The sequence below is a fragment of the Alnus glutinosa genome, chromosome 5 (assembly GCF_958979055.1).
Source record: "Alnus glutinosa chromosome 5, dhAlnGlut1.1, whole genome shotgun sequence".
Classification (NCBI taxonomy): Eukaryota; Viridiplantae; Streptophyta; class Magnoliopsida; order Fagales; family Betulaceae; genus Alnus; species Alnus glutinosa.
In genome coordinates this window covers 4,905,875-4,925,091 of record NC_084890.1, presented here as the reverse complement: position 1 = coordinate 4,925,091, position 19,217 = coordinate 4,905,875, and the positions used below count along the sequence as shown (strand labels likewise).

At 39.4% G+C, this 19,217-nt stretch overlaps 1 protein-coding gene across 11 annotated transcripts; it reads right to left on the bottom strand.

The window, feature by feature from the left end:
- Positions 1-2,917: 2,917 nt before the first annotated feature.
- Positions 2,918-9,330, bottom strand: LOC133869315 (cysteine-rich receptor-like protein kinase 44). 11 transcript variants are annotated; one of them, XM_062306288.1, is made up of 8 exons: positions 8,509-9,330; positions 5,339-5,470; positions 4,447-4,574; positions 4,132-4,342; positions 3,773-4,010; positions 3,400-3,550; positions 3,043-3,286; positions 2,939-3,009 (listed from the first exon to the last, which is right to left on the bottom strand). In XM_062306288.1, the coding sequence occupies exons 1-8, from the start codon at positions 9,311-9,313 to the stop codon at positions 2,939-2,941; spliced, it is 1,980 nt and encodes a 659-aa protein (XP_062162272.1). In that variant the 5' UTR covers positions 9,314-9,330. The 11 variants fall into 11 exon arrangements, with proteins under 11 accessions (XP_062162263.1, XP_062162267.1, XP_062162262.1 ...); XM_062306279.1 differs by having other exon boundaries at positions 2,918-3,286; positions 4,447-4,586; positions 5,339-5,456; positions 8,507-9,330; XM_062306283.1 differs by having other exon boundaries at positions 2,918-3,286; positions 4,447-4,549; positions 5,335-5,470.
- Between the last annotated feature and the right edge of the window lie 9,887 nt (positions 9,331-19,217).

Sequence of the window (19,217 nt, the reverse complement as noted above, 5' to 3'; positions counted from 1 at the left end):
CTAAAACAATGTAATAACCCATGGGCCATGGTAATTGAAATTAACCTTTAAGAGTAGTAATGATAGGCGGAGGACAGTAAACCCGGCCCTTTTCCTACGTGGAAAGGGCCTTTTTTCTTTTAATAATTTTTTTTTTAATCGACTTTTGAAAACCCATCCATCTATACCCATTTTCCCATTTTCTTCCCAGACCGAGCTTCCCTCCAAATTTTTCCCTCCCTCTCTCCATCTACCCATTTTCTTCCTAGACCGAGCCCACCACTGTTGACCACCACACACGAGCCCGCCACCGTCGACCACTCATGAGCTCACCACCGTTAACCACTCACAAGCCTGCCACTATGTGTTCTCCATCTCCGGCCAAAATCCAACCATTGTGCGTTCTCCATCTCCGACCGAGTGACTGCCGAACGAGGTCTCCCTATTTCGGCGAACGAGCTCTCCCCCATCGTCCAATCGCCGCCCACCAAATGGCCCAGAAGCACTGTCAACCACTGCCTACGTCCATCTCCATCTCTGTCCACTAGGTACTGCCAGGCGCCATCTTCGATGACCCATACCCATCTCGGTCTCCCTCCACGACGACCTATTTCCATCTCTTCCCACCGAACAGATCTGACGAGCCTAGCCATAAAAAGAGGCAAGGTTTTCTCTATTTTTTATTATTATTATTATTTTCCCTCTCCTCTGGTAGTAAAGATCTTGTTTTTCCACTTGTTTTTGGATCTAGAATCTCAGTTCCCTCCACGACAACCCATCTCCATCTCTTCCCACCATATAGATCCAACGAGCCCAGCTGAACCACCATCACCGTCGACGAGCCTAGCCATTAAAAGAGGTAAGGTTTTCTCTATTTTCTTTTCAATTTTTCCTCTCCTCTGGTAGTAAAGATCTCATTTTTCCGCTTGTTTTTTTATCTAGAATCTCAGTTCCATTATTCTCAATATAGTTGGGTTTGAAACTCAAATCGGTATTTTTTCGTTAATTGGTTTTGTTGTGGTAGATTGTTGGCTCTACTTGGTGTTTGTTTAGGCCTTTTCTTTGTTTCAACCTATTAGTTGTTTTTGGCTTGTAGTTGTTACTCTTTTCTTTTCTACAAAATTTCTGCAGTTTGTATTCTTTGATTAGTCTTTGTATTCTTTGATTGTATCTTGATTATTGCAGCCCTTGAGCAGTTCCTTGAATATGATGGAAGAATTTGGTTTCTGCTTCCATGCTTTTTTTTATTATATCTTGGCATGGTAATGGCTCCGTCACTTTCTTTACAATCCACATTTCTTGCTTCTCCTCCCTGCCACCAAAGTTGCCAAAAACTGAAATACGTAATTGATTCCCATGGCTATATATATAGCACTAAAAGCTCCCATTTTTATTCAATTCTTATTCTCAATTTAAGAAGCTAGCATTCGTATTGTTGGAAAATTTATATAGTGTACTGAAATGATGCAATCTACATGTTTGAATATTGCATATTTATCATCTTCAAAGACATTGCATCTCCAACTTTAGTTATCTCATTCTCTATTTTGATTGCCTCATTTCTTAAATTATCTATTTGTTGGCCCAAAATGTTAGAAGAATCTTTAAGCATTACCATCCCGTCCTCCAAACTTCTCCTCATTTCCACTTGTACTTCTTGCAGCTCTGATTGAGAAGCTGCAATTCTCTTGGATTGAATTTGTATTTGGTTTTGAAATTTGTTTTTATTTTTTGCAGTAATTCAGATTTTGATTGTTGAATAAGCTTCTAGTCTTGATCCTTTTTTGTTAATTAAGATTGTTCTGCTTTGTTTGATCTTATCATTGGGTTTTATGCACATAACATTTTGGACAGAAACTAGTGTATATTGTGCTTTGAGTTTATATGGTAAATCATGGGGCACATAGTAGCATTTTATTTTCAATTCATTTTAATCTATATTTTAAAGGGATATAATAATTTGAAGTTACACTCATGAATTGTTGGATGACTTTTTCTTTCCAGTTACTAGAGTGCTTGATGCCACTAGCTTCTATAATACGTTCTTTGTTTACAAATGATGTTGCATATTTTAAGTTTTTGGCCCATTTAATGACAAGAACCAAAGAAATCCTGCAAATAAGGTAAGGTATGGTTGGTTTGTCACACTCTTTGTCTGTTTCTTTTCCTGTTTCAGTTTTGTTTTTTACTATATTGATGCTGATGGGCTCCTCAGCCAAGCCCTACCAAAACCCATCTCTACAGTGAGAGAAAGCACATTTTTTGTGTATATTTTCTTTCTAAAACACTGCTTTTCCTTTTTATTGTTTGAGAGAGTGGTGTCTGAATGGCTTCTACACAGCCACAGTGTTCAATCACGGTGGCCACCAAGCCGTACCAAAACCAGCAATACCACAAAACCAACACCACCATCCCTTGAAAAACCACCGCCAGAGAAACCAACAGAGCCGCCGCTATTGGACCAATACCACCACCGCCTTCTGAATTCTTTTTTAAAAGAAATTTAGGGGGGGGGGGGGGGGGGGGGGGTGGAGGCCTTCCTCCATCACTGCTAGTATATGCATCATTCCAAATAAATAGATTTTACTTAAGAATCAACATATTATTTCCAAAACCCATATGATCTCATACTTAACGAGCTAATCTTAATTACATACTCCACGTGATAGCAGTTCTAATACCAAATGATATAAACTTTATATAGAACTCACCCTTGAAAACCATCCTGCAAAATGAGGGGTCTAAGAGCTTATATACACATGATTAAGATTACACTTGAATCAATTGTGTGACACTAAGAATGATAACACATATGAACCACACTCCTCCCCTAGAACATGTACCTAGAGGGCTTTAATTTAATCATGTCCTGAAATTGAAATTGAATGAAATAAATTACTCAATATATCATTAATAACAATAAATTTTATCTTCTAAAATATAAAACTCTTGGTATATTTTAGCGAGGATATGGCTCAGTAATTGAAGCCTCATTTGCCGAGGCTTCAACAAATCTGCTTCTTGATTGATCTGGCCGTATTGTCCTAGTATTTTGTTCCCTACAAGATGACATGTCTGATATAGTGCTTCTGTCCATAAGAAATGCAGGTTTTTTTGGTACTGAAATAGTGATAGAGTTGTCATTAAGCATAAGAAGGATCGAAGCCATTGTTGGTCTCTGGGCCACATTTTCTTGAACACATAATAACCCAATGTGGATGCATCTTAATATTTCTGTTGTTGAATTGACCCTCAATGTGGGATCTACGAGATTTAAAGTTGTCCCTTGCCTCCAATTTTTCCATGCCTGCAAGATAATTACGTGGGCACAATATCAAAGAGAATATTAGTTTATTTTGTCAATATCATGTGCCATTTTTTAGGCAAAAAAGAAATACACACAAAGATAATTGTACTTACATAGCTGAGAAGGCCTTCTTCACTTTCTCCCTTTCGAAAAGAACTGATTTTTGTCCCACTCACTATCTCTAGAACTAAAACACCAAAACTAAACACATCCGATTTTACTGAAAAACGTCCGTGCCTTACATATTCTGGGGGCATATATCCACTACATATAAACATCAATAATATCAGTCTAGATTGAATTATAATATATCTTTTTCATATTTATATTTTAAAATTTCTTTAATTTTATCTTATTTATGGGAGATGGATTCAATGACTAGCTTCCAAGTTGATTTTATGACACAAAGTAAATATTAGTGTTACTGATACATATATAGCATGCTAGTTATGATTATTTGCTCTAAACCTACATGAATATACTTACTAGGTCCCCATAACTTTCTTCGAATTGCCTTGAGTTTGATCTAGCACAAACAATTTTGCTGTGCCGAAATCTGAAATTTTAGGATTCATATCTGCATCTAATAAAATATTTTCAGCTTTTAGATCACGATGAATAATACGAAGTTGAGAATCTTCGTGAAGGTAAAGAATTCCTCGAGCAATGCCTCCTATAATTTTATAGCGTCTTTCCCAATCCAAAACTGCACGCTTGATTGGATCTACATATTCATTCAAGCATATGATTCGATCTGTTAAACCAATATATGTGGAGGACTAGGCATTTCAATTATAAAACTATCATGAATAGATTCTGACATTTAAGTAGAAGTGCAACCATACCAAATATGAATTTATCGAGGCTTGAATTAGGCAAAAACTCGTAGATTAGAAGCCTTTCATTTCCTTCCAAGCAGAATCCTATGAGCCTTACCAAATTCCGATGTTGAAGCCTAGCCACTAACACAACTTCATTCTTAAATTCAAGATTTCCTTGGCCAGAAGGTTTCAGCAACCTCTTTACAGCTATTTCTTGTCCATTTGGGAGTCTACCCTGAAAAAGGGAAATATATATAGCATTTGTAAACCTTAAGTTTATAATTAATGCTTGATTTAAAATATTGTGACTAACAAAAATGATATACTTTTCTAATTCACCTTGTAAACAACGCCAAATCCACCTTGTCCAAGTTTATTTGCATTTGAAAAGTTCTCTGTAGCAACTTTAATTGTTCCAAAGTCAAATTGCAGCGATTCAGCACTACTAATTTCATCCTCGGCTTCACCTGAAACAATTACTAAATACACTTGAATTAGATTAATGAATTGCCTAAAGAAGACTAAGGCAAATGCTATTGTATGTATATAAGATTACTGAAATCCAGTGTTCCCAGACTCTAAATAGAACAATATTTGTCTTCTAACGTAATATTGTTCGATTTGGTTTGTTAGAAGTTATTAAATCATCAGTTATCCCAAAAACTTAAACATATTGGATTTACATTGAAAAAATTTTAATTGGAATGTGCGTAGAACTGTGAAAATCAGGATTCGAACCCATTACATATGCTCTAATACCATGTTAAATCATCAATTATCATAAAAACTTAAATGATTAAAAGGATGTGAATTTATTAATTTAATTAATACTTTAATAGAAGTAATCTAGAACACTCATCTTTCAATTAGCTATCTTAACGTCTAGAATTACTCATTTAATAACTGATGGCAAATGGTTTTGTTTTATAACAATCTCCAAATTAATAAATATGTCATGTTTTATGTAGAATTATTAAAATATTAAATTCCTCATTTTTCTTCAACTTAAACTTTTGGAACAAGTTATAATTTAATGTGATATCAAAATTGAAGTCCTGAGTTTAAACATTGATTCTATAACTATTTTCAGCATTATTGTATAGTATTTAAAGGAGCAACTACATCGATCACTAACCACAAATTGTCTAAACATCATTTTTATTTATTTTTTGTGTACTTATATCAAGGATATCATTGGCAACAACGAAAGATAAATCAATTTCTGACTTACTTTCAACTTTTTTCCCTGCCTTCCTTACTCTTAAATAGAAGTAGCAGATGCCAATGCAGATGATTAGTACAGCAGAAACAACAGTTGGCACGGCGATAACAATTGCAGATGGAGATGAGTTACTTTTCTTTCCTGCAAACACCAGAATTCCACTTTTGTTATTTTCAGTTGGAGAACTGATTTTTTTGTGCTGGAGTTTGGTGTTTTTAGTGGAGATGGGGTTTTAACGAAATATATATATATATATATATATATATATATATATATATTAATGAAATAGAAAATGAAATTTAGATAAGACTTTGGATGTTATTTTTGAAAAGTGGTTGATTAAAATAGAAAGATAATATTTTGGTTAGCTATTTTAGATAGGGATGTAAATAGAGATATAATACGTTTACAACTTTTATATAACTCGAACAACTTCAATATTACGTTTTTTTTTTTTAATCCAATATTTGACCGTTCAATATTCAATGCTATTCTAAAGAATAAATACTACTATCACCATATAAATAAAATCATGTAAGATGAGCTTGGCCTTTGTCTCTTTCCAAATAAATACTACTATTTCCTAACCTCATTTTTTCCCATTTTTCTCATGTTGTAGTCCAAAGTTAAAACCAAACCTTGAATCACATTTCGTCTCAATCATTAGTGTGGCTTCCTGATTATGACTGCTATGTTCCATGTCGGAGGCCTCCTAGCTAATGCCAAGAGCAAACTAACAAATTTAGTTAAAGGAAAACCAATAACACATCGATCTAATTAATTGATCACACCTTCCAGTTACATAGAATGTTGTACGAGTGGTCAAGAAGGTTCCCGCTCCTTAAAATGGAATGAGCTGGTTAATTAGGGGCAGCGCCACCTTGTGCCTTGGGAGGGCCTGCCCCCCTTCCCCCCACCCTCCTCCAAGGGCCAAAGTGGTCCCCTAAAAAAGATTTCCTAAAAAAAAAATATTTAAAATTTTACTCTTAAAGTTTTTTATTTCTTTAGTTTTGGCCCTAGTTTGTTTTTTTTTTTTTTTTTTTTTTTTTTTTTTTAATTTGACCAATTTGACCCTAAAACTCAAATCTTAGCTCCGCTCCTGCCATTAATGGTTGTGATTTGATTTTGATTTTGATTTTACGTTTAATTTTGATTCGTGTTAGTATTTTTCCGATATGTTGATTCGTGTCTTGATTACGTTGAAAAGACAGCAACGTACACATCTCTTTAATTCTCTCTTGGCCAAATCTCTTCAACCGACTAAAGCTTGCAGCTACTGCAATCTGCATCCCTTTCTTGAGGATGAGAGGAAAGCGAGGGAAAGTGAAGTGGGAAAGAGGTTTAAGTGAAAGGAAATAATATTAAAAAAATTTAATGGCTAAAGAAATTGTGTGTCAAAGTTGAAGCGAGAATTTGACAAGAATTAATTTGAAGAAATGATATAAAGTTTGATAAACTGTACTTTTAAGGATATTCTCAAAACTTTGGTAAAATTTTGAAACGGAAAACTTGTTGGGAATACTCTTAGACAAATAAATCCTACATTCTAAATTGCTCGAAGGCAAGTGAATTCCGAAAAACCCTTCTCTTAAGTTGTGATACAGAGAAGAAAACTTATTCTTCTCTTAATCCAATTCTACCTTCAATGATGATTGGGACCCACGCACAGTGCGTGGGTCCCGCATTTACTTAATAAAATAATAATAAATTATTATTATTTTTTTAAATAATAACTTCTTTTTTTAAAAAAAAAAAAAAAAAAAGCAGGGTGGCTGCCACCACCATAGGTGGCCGGGGGCGCCACCCCCGACACTTGGGGAAGGCCGCGCGGCCTCCCCCGACCTCGGGGGTGGCCGCGTGGCCACCTTTAAATCTAGGGGTTAGCCTCGCGCCACCCCCTGAGGTTGCCGGGGGTGGCAGCGCGCCACCCCCAACCACTTGGGGAAGGCCGCGCGGCCTCCCCAGACCACTGGGGGTGGCCGCGCGGCCATCCCCCGACCACTGGGGGTGGCCGCGCGGCCACCCCTTGCTTCTATTTTTTTTTTAATTTTAATTTTAATTTTAATTTTGTTTTTTCTTTTAAAATGAAAAATTATTTATTTTTTAATTAAATCATTATTATTTAAATCATTATTTCACATAACTTTTCACAATACCAATCATTATACACAACTTTTCAAACTTCCAATCATTTCTTACTATTAAAAATAATATTTTCTAATCTAAAAATTCAACTCCTAAACACAACTTTTTGCCTCAAAATTCGCAATTAGAATAAGAATTCAATTCTAATTCTAAAAATTCAATACCCAAACGAACCATAAAATTTTACAAAAATTGAAACAACCTCAAGCAAGGGATCCTCGTTAGTAATAAACACAAAACAACCTAATTACTCGGTGGCTCCTTTTGTTAAACATGGACCACGCAAGATGTCTTTGCGTGGCAGAGGCTCCTTTGATCAGTTTAGGCAGAATAATGTTACATATCACCCCATGTCTCTCTTATGTCCCCCTCAAAACTGATGTGACTTTTAAAATTACCATTGAATTTATGATAGATCACTATTAGATTTTGATCCAATTGTGATTTTAAGAGCCACATTAATTTTGAAGGGACACAAGGGGGACATGAGGGTGATATTTAAACACTAAAATAAATAAAAATAAACAAGATTTAAACACTAAAATAAACTAGATTTAAACTATTTTTGTTCTTAAATAATAGTTAAAATCTCAAGAATTTTATCATAAATTCCGGAAGATGTTTAAAGAATTTTATAGCACCCAAAAATAAAAAAATAATGAGATACTCCAACTTCAGGAAGTGGAAATAACAAATAGGGAAGAGATAATCTCTAATTATCTCAAATAAACAAATCTTAAAATTTAATTGATACTTCAAAACTTGATTAAAAAATAACAATGACTAAATGGGCTAAGTACCTCCTAATTTAATAAGAAAAAGGAATAGAAATTTTAATTTTTTTTAAAAAAAATACATAATCTTAATGGAAATGGAAAACTCAATCCTTATTTGAAAAGAAAAACTAACACATATATAAAATAGAAAACTCAATCCTTATTTGAAAATGAAAACTAAAACACATACACCTGCATAAAATAAATTTAACCTAAAGTCAATCATCTCCCAAATCACATATCACATATGTACCATACCTTGTGTAGGTGGGGGCGGTAGTACCGGTGGGAAAGATGCTGGCTGTGGTGGTGGCGATGGCGGCGGCGGCGGTGCCTCAGCTTTAGGGTCATAGAAACCGTATGTCTCATACCTTAAATTACAGCTGGGTGTCACATATACCCCTCCCTGCTTTCCATTACAACATTGTGGAATAAATCCCTGAGTCGCCAACAGGCAGTTGTTGCAATCCGTCTGGTCCAAATCAGGAGTACACTCCACAAGTGCATATATCGTTTGGAAGTTAGGGGCCAAATCGCTTCCCAGAGCAAACTTCCGAGTAGAATTTCCTGATGCGGCGCCGTTTCTTAGTCTTTCTAACAAGGGCCTTAGTACCCGATTGAACCCTTCTACGTCCGAGACGTTTCCGGTGTTGTAATAGGCAATTAAAGGCTGAGATTCCATAACGCCAAATATATCTCTGTTTGAGTATCGTAGCATACATTTACCGGGCCACATGATTGCCTCTTTCTTGTTGGGACAACTCTGTAAAAGATTGTGACTTGTCGCGTTGACACAACTACGGCATTCTTCCGGCGAAACGTCTCCTCTACAAAGTGCAATCGCGTTTACTTTGTCAGGGTATTCTCCGGCGGAGAATTTGTAAAATCCGTAATCAATCTCGGTGTTGGAAGACATGGAGGCCAGGACGCTTTTGAGGTTTCCCCCGTAGGTACTGTTACTGGTGTAGTTACCGTTTTCATTATAGCAGTACTGAGCAACGGTGAGAGTAGCAGGGTGTATGAGAAAGAAGAACAAGGATAAGAATAATCTTAAACAACACATCTTCTGTGTTCGGTGTTCCTCTCTCAGTAGTCTGTAAGTTGGAAAGATTCTTATATATATATATATTATGTCATTCCGCTGATTTTCATTGAGAAAAGGAGTAATGGACTTGTTGTTCAATGTTCCAAGCACTGAGTGGTTCATATATATATATATATATATTATGTCATTCCGCTGATTTTCATTGAGAAAAGGAGTAATGGACTTGTTCAATGTTCCAAGCACCGAGTGGTTCATATATATATATATTATGTCATTCCGCTGATTTTCATTGAGAAAAGGAGTAATGGACTTGTTCAATGTTCCAAGCACCGAGTGGTTCAGCTAGGTTGACGCGACCTTTCAATCCCATCAAGTCTGCTGGTTTTCTTTTTGAAAAAACGCGTATGGTATGCTGTAATTTTGAGAAATATTTCCTAGCTGGATGACCGGAACTCTTCCCAGTATCTCTTGAAGTCCAACACCAATTCATGTTTATCTCTGCTTTCACAGGAAAACTGCATAAGATGGTCGAGCTCAGAACCTTGCCATACGAAATAGCCCAGAACCTTCGGTCAACTCCAAATACAAAAACCCACAATTTTTTCCTTCCATTCTCCCAAACATCAACCGATTACAGAAGACAAATCCAAAGAGAAAAACTCAAATCTAAACTATAATAAAAAAAAGGAATACTAAAGGTTCTTACAAACTCTTACAAAGAGAAATTTACAGACCGATGTGGCGTCTGTGTGGCATTTTATTAATTATAAAACTCATTTAAACTTCCCTTTGTAGACTGACCTCATTTTAAAAAATAAAAAAAAAAAAAAAAAAAAAAAAAAAAAAAAAAAACTCCTTCGCCGAGCCTCCATACCATTCTTCACCGGATCCCACCGACCCTTCTTCGTCATCCTTCTCTGGCATGCCCCCGACCGTCCAGACCCTCCTTCGCCGGATCCACTACCCTCCGTCGTGAATCCAGCCGATCAGAACCGGTTGGCGATGGCAAGCGTGCAGATCTGAATCTGCCAGATGGACCCGATTAGATCCAAGATCCACTATGGCCCATCATCTCTTCCTCGTGTCCCAGCCTCGCAGAACACGCCAGTTCGTGGACCTCCGCCCCCGGATCCTTGAGACTCCGGCATGAAACCAGAAACGGTCGCCGGCTGTGGGTGGGTGTACCACACTACATTGACATAGATCCAGCCACAGAGAGTCGAATCTCTCTGTCCACAAAGAGCCGAATCTCTCTTTCTCGTGGCCGAATTTCTCTGTTTCTGTCGCCAGACAGATCTCTCTTTCTCTGTCAGGAGCTTGCCGGTAGTCGGGGTCTAGTCGCCGAGGTGACGTGCTCGGTGGGGAGCCGGAGAAGAGGCACAAACTAACATGGCTTATCAGATTCCAATGAGTTGTTTAATTCATTCATGAATTTGATTCTTGCACTACACCATCACAACAACTGCACAACAATTCATCACATGAGGGTGGGCCCCAGTGTGTGAGACCCACCCTCATGTGAGGAGTTGTTGTATTGGTGTTGTAAATCTAACATTTTCCATTCAGGATACCAATGATTTTTTTTTTAATTAATAAAATGCCATATGGACGCTACCTCGGTTTGTAAATCTCTTTTTGTAAGAGTTTGTAAGTACCGTTAGCATTTTTCTGTAATTTTTAATACTAATTGATGGGATAATATATAATTTTAAAAATAATTAAGAAAAATTGATAGATCGGAATTTTTGTTTGATTATTTCGTTAAGAGAAATGATTCTTCACCACCTAAATATACAACTTTTCACCACCTTGTCTATGTGGCAAGGTGGTCCCCACTTTATTTTATTTTTTAAAATAAAAAAACTCTAAAGTTAGTAGGGGATTACCTTGCCACACAGATAAGGTGGTAAAAAGTTGTATATTTAGGTGGTAGTGAATCATTACTCTTTGGTTAATACCGTACTCTCACGCTTGATAATTATTTCGTCTAACCTTTTTTTTTTTTTTTTTTTTTTTTTTTTTTTTTTTATTTCGTCCAACCTGCATGCTACTGTTCTGTAGACTTTCGGATTAATTAATTTCTACTTTGACTACCTTACCGGGGTGGGACATTCCACGACTGCATCAAAACAATTTTTTTTTTTTTTTATGAATTTATAATTTTTTTTTTCAAAATATCTAAATTAAAATATACTGCAAATGATAGAGAGGGGTAGGGGCGGAGCGAGGAAATTCCTTGAGGGGGCTGAACTTTTATATATATATGTAATCTCTCTTTATGTGCGCCCGCTTGTAAAATGAAATAAATCAAATTTTAAACTTAACTTATAACAGTTTTTCTTAGCATTAACAAGTGAAAAAATAACGAATAATTAACCAAATCAAACCCATCAAATTAGGAAAAAAATAAAAAAATAAAAAAATAAAAAAAATTCCAATTATCGAAGTAAGTTAGTATCTATTAAAAATTTTAATCTAGCCAAAATAGCAAACACATAAAAATATAAATTACTTTACAAATAAATTATGCAAAATTAAGGGTCAAAGAAAAATGAGTACCTTTCAATGAATCAACGTTATCTTAAGCTTGAAGGATTTCTTAAAAACAAACCAAAGACAATAATATGCAAGCTAAATGCTGCAAACCAATAAAAACAAATAATAAATTAAAAGAAGAAATGATGGAACTGAATTAAAAAAAAAAAAAAAAAGAAAAAAAAAAGAAAAAGAAAAAAAGTTATCTTTCAAATTATCTTCTAAATTGATTACTTATTTTATAGACAAATATTAATTTAATAAAATAATTAAAAAAAAAATGTCCAATCTAATTTGGATGAGTTTTGTTGAAACAGTTTCCGGTAGGTGACGTGTCGATCAGATATTTGTCTTGTATGCTCCTGCTTCACCTGAAAAAGAAGGCTGCGTCGGGGGGTTCCGACAACCCCGCTCTGATTCTTAAGTGAGTGTATGGTTCTGAGAGTAAATGCGCAGAATAATGCCAGAAAGATTGATTAGCATGTACTTTAATATCTGAGAGGGTTCTAGTATTTTATAGAGGTTGAAGAGCAGTTCAATTAGCTTCTCAATTCATGCAGGAACGGCGGTTGAAGGAAACATGGTCCCGGGTGTACGGATATTTCGGGTTCCGCTTACCTCGGGGGCACAATCAAGTTTCATGTCGTGCACCGTGTCCCTTAGATTCCGGGTACTGCCGAGATATAAGCAGACGTGGACATCAGCTAGTATTTGGGTCGGCAATTCGGGCCAGTTGAACAGATTGGGCCCAAGTGGTCTTAACGGGCTCGGGAGGATTATTCTCTCTTTAATACTTGGACCTGGTCGGGTGGACCCAATGGGCCTAACAACCGAGAAGGCCGGTATTTTCCTCAACAGCTACCCCCCAATTCTCTTATGCGAAATTTGTGCTTGAGAGAATTTAAGAGTAATCTACCGTTCTTTAATTGCTTTATACTTTAAGACTAGACTGGAAGCATACCGCCGAGAACAATCAGCAGGTTTTTATTTTGTATACTTCAACACTTAGATGGGGGCATGGCTAGACGTTTTCACCGTATCGGTTGCTTCCTATTGCCCGAGAGCCTCAACGTGTGACTTAAGAGAATCCTGCTCTTTCTCTCTTTTATTTGAAATTTAAATTTCAAATTTTATCGTATCGGTAACCGTGAGCCTCATGATTCGCTAACATGCGCAGGCAGTGCATTAAACGCGATTGGACGCCGGTTCGTCTTTCGAGGCGTGTTGCGGCTGTCAAACAAATGGCCGGCGTCTTTTTAGCTACCGGTTTGGAGAAACAAATTTATGCGAGTCCCTCCAGCTCCCGGTCGCTTCTAACCGGCTAAGCTGGGTCACATTCAAGTATAAATACTGCTTCTTCCACACTTTATTCACTCTTACTCCGCATTTCTATTCGCCTTTCAAACTTATTTATCTCTTCTCGAATTTTCCCGCATATCATCCTTTCATCTTTTCTCGTATAATGTCTGACACAGAGGAATTCCAAGCAGTTGACATTCATGATCTTGAAGAAAAGGAAGCTTTATCCGACGATGAGGTGATACCCGAGCCGGTTGACAACCCTAACCAAGGGGAGGTGGGCCCACGACCACTTGTTCCTCTCGACCGCCGAGGGGCTTCGAAGATCCGTATCAGGGATGAGTTCCGTCTCCGGAACAATTACGACCTTCTCCCTTCGGTTCTTCTTCATTTTCAGAATCCGGTCACCCTGGAGATTCTTGGTGGTGACATCGTCATTTATGAACGGATGCTTCTGGCCGGACTTCGGCTCCCGTTTCCAGAAATTGCTCGGGAGTTGATTTTATACCTCGGGGTTTCTCCGAGTCAGATTGCGCCAAACGCTTGGAGGTACCTCTTCGCGTCTTTTATCTTATGGCGCACAGTCCTAGAGGCCCAGATGACGATCTCAGAGTTTTTCAACATCTACCGGGTCAACTATAAAAGAGAGGGTGTTGTAGAGTTCACTGTTCAGGAAAATCTGATTTTTATCTATCTTTCCCAGAGTTATTCTAACAACTGGGGGTTTAGATCCGAGTCTCGGGTGAATGGGAATCGGCTGGACCTGTGGCTGATGATCAAAGGATTCCCCGAGAGTGGAGCCCAATCCAAAATGACCTTAGGGAACCTCCGGCTCTGAATGCGACCGGGAGGAGAAGGGTTGCCTCCATGCTGACCTTCTCCCAAACCCCGACCAACGTTTTGAAGATTGATTATGACAACATTGTTACTGATGAGAACATGAGGAAGGTTCTCAAGTACAACATCCCCACCGGCAAAGTTTGATACGACCGAAAGGGGAAAACCATGGTGAGAAAATCCAGGAGCGAAGCTACTGCTACCCCCCGGGTCATGGCCTCGGGGATTGCTTCTGGGCCAAAGAAGAGCGTCAAGCCGAAAACAGACACTCTTCAAGCCAAAAAGATCGGGAAGTAGACCGTTATCCCAAGAGCTGCTGGCCACCCCCCAACCGTCTCTGCCCAAGTAAGCGTTCCCGAAAGGAGGACAACTGGGGGTTCAGGAAAGGAGGCCCTCCCCACTTCTGCCTCAATTGCCCCACTAGAATCCGCTACACTCGCGGAGGAGACGGCGGAAGCATCTAGGGAAGAGGTTCCACCTGCTTCGTCCGAGTGTCTCCCGACTGGAGTCGCCCCTGCCCACAGCTCCGAGGTGATTGAAATTGAAGACGCAGTTGACGAGCCGGAGAGGGAGGTTCCTTCGGTTCAGAGTGCGGCCAAACGTAAAGGAAAAGGAAAAGTGCAAGGGTCAACAAAAAGGACCCGCTTTGCCTCGGATCCATGGGGGTATGCACTGACTCGGGCTAGCGAAGCCGAGCTTCTCTTTGGTCGCCCGTGTTTTGTTTTGCCAACAGCGTCTGTTGCTCAGGAGACCCAGGCAATGTCTTTTCTTCCAGACTCCAATACTTTAGCTGCACCGTCTTCCGTGGAGCCTGCCGATCAATCATCTGTTTCAAAGAACAAGGCTTGCTCGGAGTCTAATGCTGGCGTGATACTTGAGGATCAATTGCCAGAGGAACCCGAAGCATTACTAAGTCCCGGCAACGGATTGGGGACTCAAGAATGCTTAGAAACTGAATTGGTGAATTTACTGGAGCCGGTTCAAAAGGGATCGGATCTGACTGTAGTGGTGGATTCCCCGGGTGCCGAAAGACTTGAGGAGACTGACGCCTCCCGACCGGGAGAGCTAATAAACTCCCTAAGGGAGGGCTTACTGGCCTGTCCTTTGGAGGCTTTGATGAAGATTCTTCCTGAGGGGTTTTCGTCTGTGCCTGGTATTGGGTCCCCGGGAGAACTCGCAGAGGCGATGCTTCATTCCCAACTTCAAATAAGCTTCATACCAAACTTCCTATACCCATTATTTTCTGTTTCTCACTTTTTTCTTTTTTCTTTTTAGGGTATAATAAGGTCGGTTGCCTTTTGGCGAAACCACCGGGAAGCTTCCACGAGTCAAGCCTCTCCGGCAGCCAAGGTTGCTGAGATGCAGTTCCGGATCGACGAGCTAGAGTTCGACGTGTCCAGTACCGAAGATTTGGAGTCTCGGATCGAGACCCTAAAAAATGACATTCAACTTCGAGATCGAACAATTGAGGCTCGGGACAAAGATCTGATTCTAGCTCGGAAGCAGGCAGAGGAAGCTCATGTCCAAGCCGTTGAAAGTGAGAAGACCCTCGACCGGGTGTTGACTAACCTTACTGAGGCTAACGAACGCAAGGCCGCTCTGACTGCCCGGGTGGCCAAGATGGAGACGGAGAAGGACTCGCTGGTAGCCGAGAAGCAAAAGGAAGCTCATGCTCAGTGCAAGAAGCTTCGGAAGAAGAGTCACCACTACAAGTCCAAGTCCAAGCGCTTGAAGAAGCAACTCGATTTGGTTCCCTGGCTCCGAGGCCTTAGCTGGGGCCGGGGGTCAAACTGGGGTTTCGAGAGCTTGCGAACTATGCTCCTTCATCCGGAAGTTTTCGAAGTCGATCAAGAGTCTGTAACGCCAGGCCTCATTGAGATGCCAGAGAGTGCTACTAATGAACTTCAAACCTTAGGCGTGAAGTTCTTTCCAGACGTGACAGATTGGACCGAGGACGCTCTCAATCCATACCGTGAATTAAGCCAATTTCGACCACTCTCATTGACCTACCAAAAACGAAAAAACCAAAAAATGATCTCATCCAACGATAAGGCCGAATCATTAGTCCATAGGGAATAAGATCCTCTCTCCATTTCATAGTTTAGAAGATCTGTCATCCATAGGGTATTACTACGAATACAATGAATGCAAATAGTAAACTCATGCTACAGTGCCCTCAACTCTCAAATAAAAAGGGCAACAGAACCCTTTCTCCTCTAAAAAGATGAGGAATACGGTTTGTCAAAGGAGAAAAAGGAAAGAAAACAAAACGTAGTAAAAATAAGAAGCCTAGTTGTAATGAGAATATGGCACCCGTGAGGTACATATTGTAATTATTTTTGTATGACAATCATTTTCTCGAGGAAAGTGAAAAAAGAATCAGGTGCAGGAAGCATCACTGGTGAACGGCTAAGTCCTTTCACAGCTTGCACATATCACCACGCATTCTTCTTACCACAATGATCATCAATTGCCAAACAAACCACTCAAATATTCAGTAACCATTAATCTGAGGCCTTGGGGTTGGACCCATGCATCAGCCATCAGCCGTGAAAATGGCATTTGGGTCCGGCCAGGAAGGCCCCTTTTGACTGAAAAGGGATCAGGGATCTTTGGATCTGAGACTGATCTAGAGTATGCTTGGGCCAGCTCAATGGCTGAAGCTGCTTTCCCATAGCGCAGACCACCAGAGTCAGGGGAGGCTGGTTTCGGCTGCTCTACAGGTTTGCGCCAAGTCTCGAGTGAAGGTGGCCTCTCCCCCTGCTGCTGCTGCTTCTCAGGCTCTCTGTTATTCCTCCGGTTCTCATTACGCCAGTTCCTCCTCTGCATATCAACTCTCTCAATGTCTTGCCGCTGATCTTTCCTCTCAAATCTCTTTCCAGTCCTTTGATCAACAAGAGGATTCTCCGTTTTTTCACTGTAATGCATGTACGGGAATTGCATGCCCATGAACTCTTTCAGTCCTGGGAACATTATGTTCATTCCTTCACAAAACAATAAGTGCTCTGTAAGAAAGAATAGAAAAATTACTGCCTATCAGATTGTTGAACCAAGTCATGGTTGATCCCAACGTCATCTAGACCTCGGTCCTTCAGAACCTAAGTGTTAGAAAATATATTGATACCGTATATTACGGTACTCTCCATATATTGTAGAATTTGATTTAATCCTCATTAATTGTAATTGATTATAATCAAATTAGATTTGAATACATTCAATTCTAATTTGATTATATTTTCTTTACATTCTATTTTGTATTTTCTCTATATCCCTACAAATAGGGATCATTTGTATTGTAAATTAATTAAGCAACAAGAGCATAATGTAGCCTTAGGGCTTTATCCTGTTGGCGTAGATCATCGACCGAATCACGTAAAATCTTGTGTCTCTCTTATTTTATTATTTCGCATTTTATTTCTTTTAGGTTTCAGATTTCTTTCACTAAGATAATCGATCAGCAATACTGTCAAGATGGGAACATGAAGCCACCGAATAATAGAAGAAGAAAAAAGGGAGAACAATACAAATAAATGGTACCCATCCAGGAGCTCGTCTATACGGAGGACGAGGGTCAGACCCTTGTCCGACCCTCGTCCTACGTGGCACAATTTTTATATTTTTTTTATTCTTTGATTAAAAAAAAAAAACATAACAATGAAAACGCGGGACGCTCGACTTTCAGACAAAATTTGTCCAAAATTTCCCCCCATTTCCCAAATCTCCCCCTCTCCACCGTCCAACGGACCGATCGCCGCCCACCGACCGAGCGCCTCCCACCTAGACGACCAGCCCACCGACCGAGCTCTCTCTCTCGGACCCAGCAGACCGAGCGTCGCCCACGATCACCGTGGATCTCCGTCCAGGTCCGACGAGAAGCGCCAGAGCCGACGACGAGCCCACCGACCGAGCGCCTCCCACCTAGACGACCGGCCCACCGACCGAGCTCTCTCTCTCTCTCTCAGACCCAGCAGACCGAGCGTCGCCCACGATCACCGTGGATCTCCGTCCAGGTCCGACGAGAAGCGCCAGAGCCGACGACGAGCACCGCCGATCTCCAGTTAGTCTCCCTCTCTCCGCAGATCTCTGACGAGGAGCGCCAGAGCCGGCCTTTTTCTGGATAGCAGATCATTCGATCCCCTCCCCGTGCGACGCCTCCTTCTCTCCTAGTGTCAAAATCTCAGGTTTTCTCAATCTCTCATCTCATTCTTTAGAGTTTGATTTTTCTGAAATCTGGCTTTGGTTTTTGTATTCGTATACGGTCAAATATTTGCTTTCTTTTAGGGTTTGTGCAATGCTTGCTTCTTGCTGTTCTCTATGTTTTTTGTTCCTGGCCTTGTTGCAATGCTTGCTTCTTGCTGTTCACTTTTTTTGCTTTTTCTTTTTTTTCTTTTGTGATTACTAGGAATAAATCGGTGGTCAAAAAAAAAGGTTTGCTTACTTTAACTAGTTTTGTATGATACACAGATAATGAGTAACGGAATATTCAAGAGCCTAGTACACAGAGTGGTGACAAACTCAGAAAGAGAGAGGATTACTTTGGCTGTGTTCTGTATTCCAGAATTAGAAATTGAGATTGAACCTTGATGGGCTAGTCAATGAGTCAACACCAAGATTATACAAGAAGGTGAAAAATTATGTTGATATCTATTTCCAGTACTACCAGCAGGGAAGAGACCAATTGATGCAGTCAAGATTTAATTTTTTGTGTTGTCCATATTTCTTCTGGTTTGTACCTAAAGATGATTGCATTGGATTTTAATGGACATAATGGCAACAGCTTGATGGTAGTTGATATGAGGCAATGGAACCAAGTCCTTGAGCATCATTGGTGGAAAATGTTAAGATTTTTTGTTTTTCTTTTTGGTTTCCCTTTTTCTTTGGATACACGTTGGTTTTTGTATTTCCAATAATTATGGTACCAAAAATAAGAAGAATTTATTCATTCGAATCAAAATCCACGTGAAGATGGAAACACGAAACATTCATCACCATTTCCCAAATTACACCATAACAATTACTCTAACAAACGACACATTAAGCTGCCTCCAAAAATTCAGAACCTAAATGGAGAAAACGACCAAAAATCCTCCAACTAATTACCAAAAGTTCAGCTCCATCAACGGCCATATCTTTCTTCACACTACAAGCCACAATGTCGTCTCTCTGCCCCAACCCTCATTCTATTTAACCTTCCCTGTCCTTGCGGTGCCTCAAACTTGAATCAAATCACTTCTTACTAGTGCATCCATTG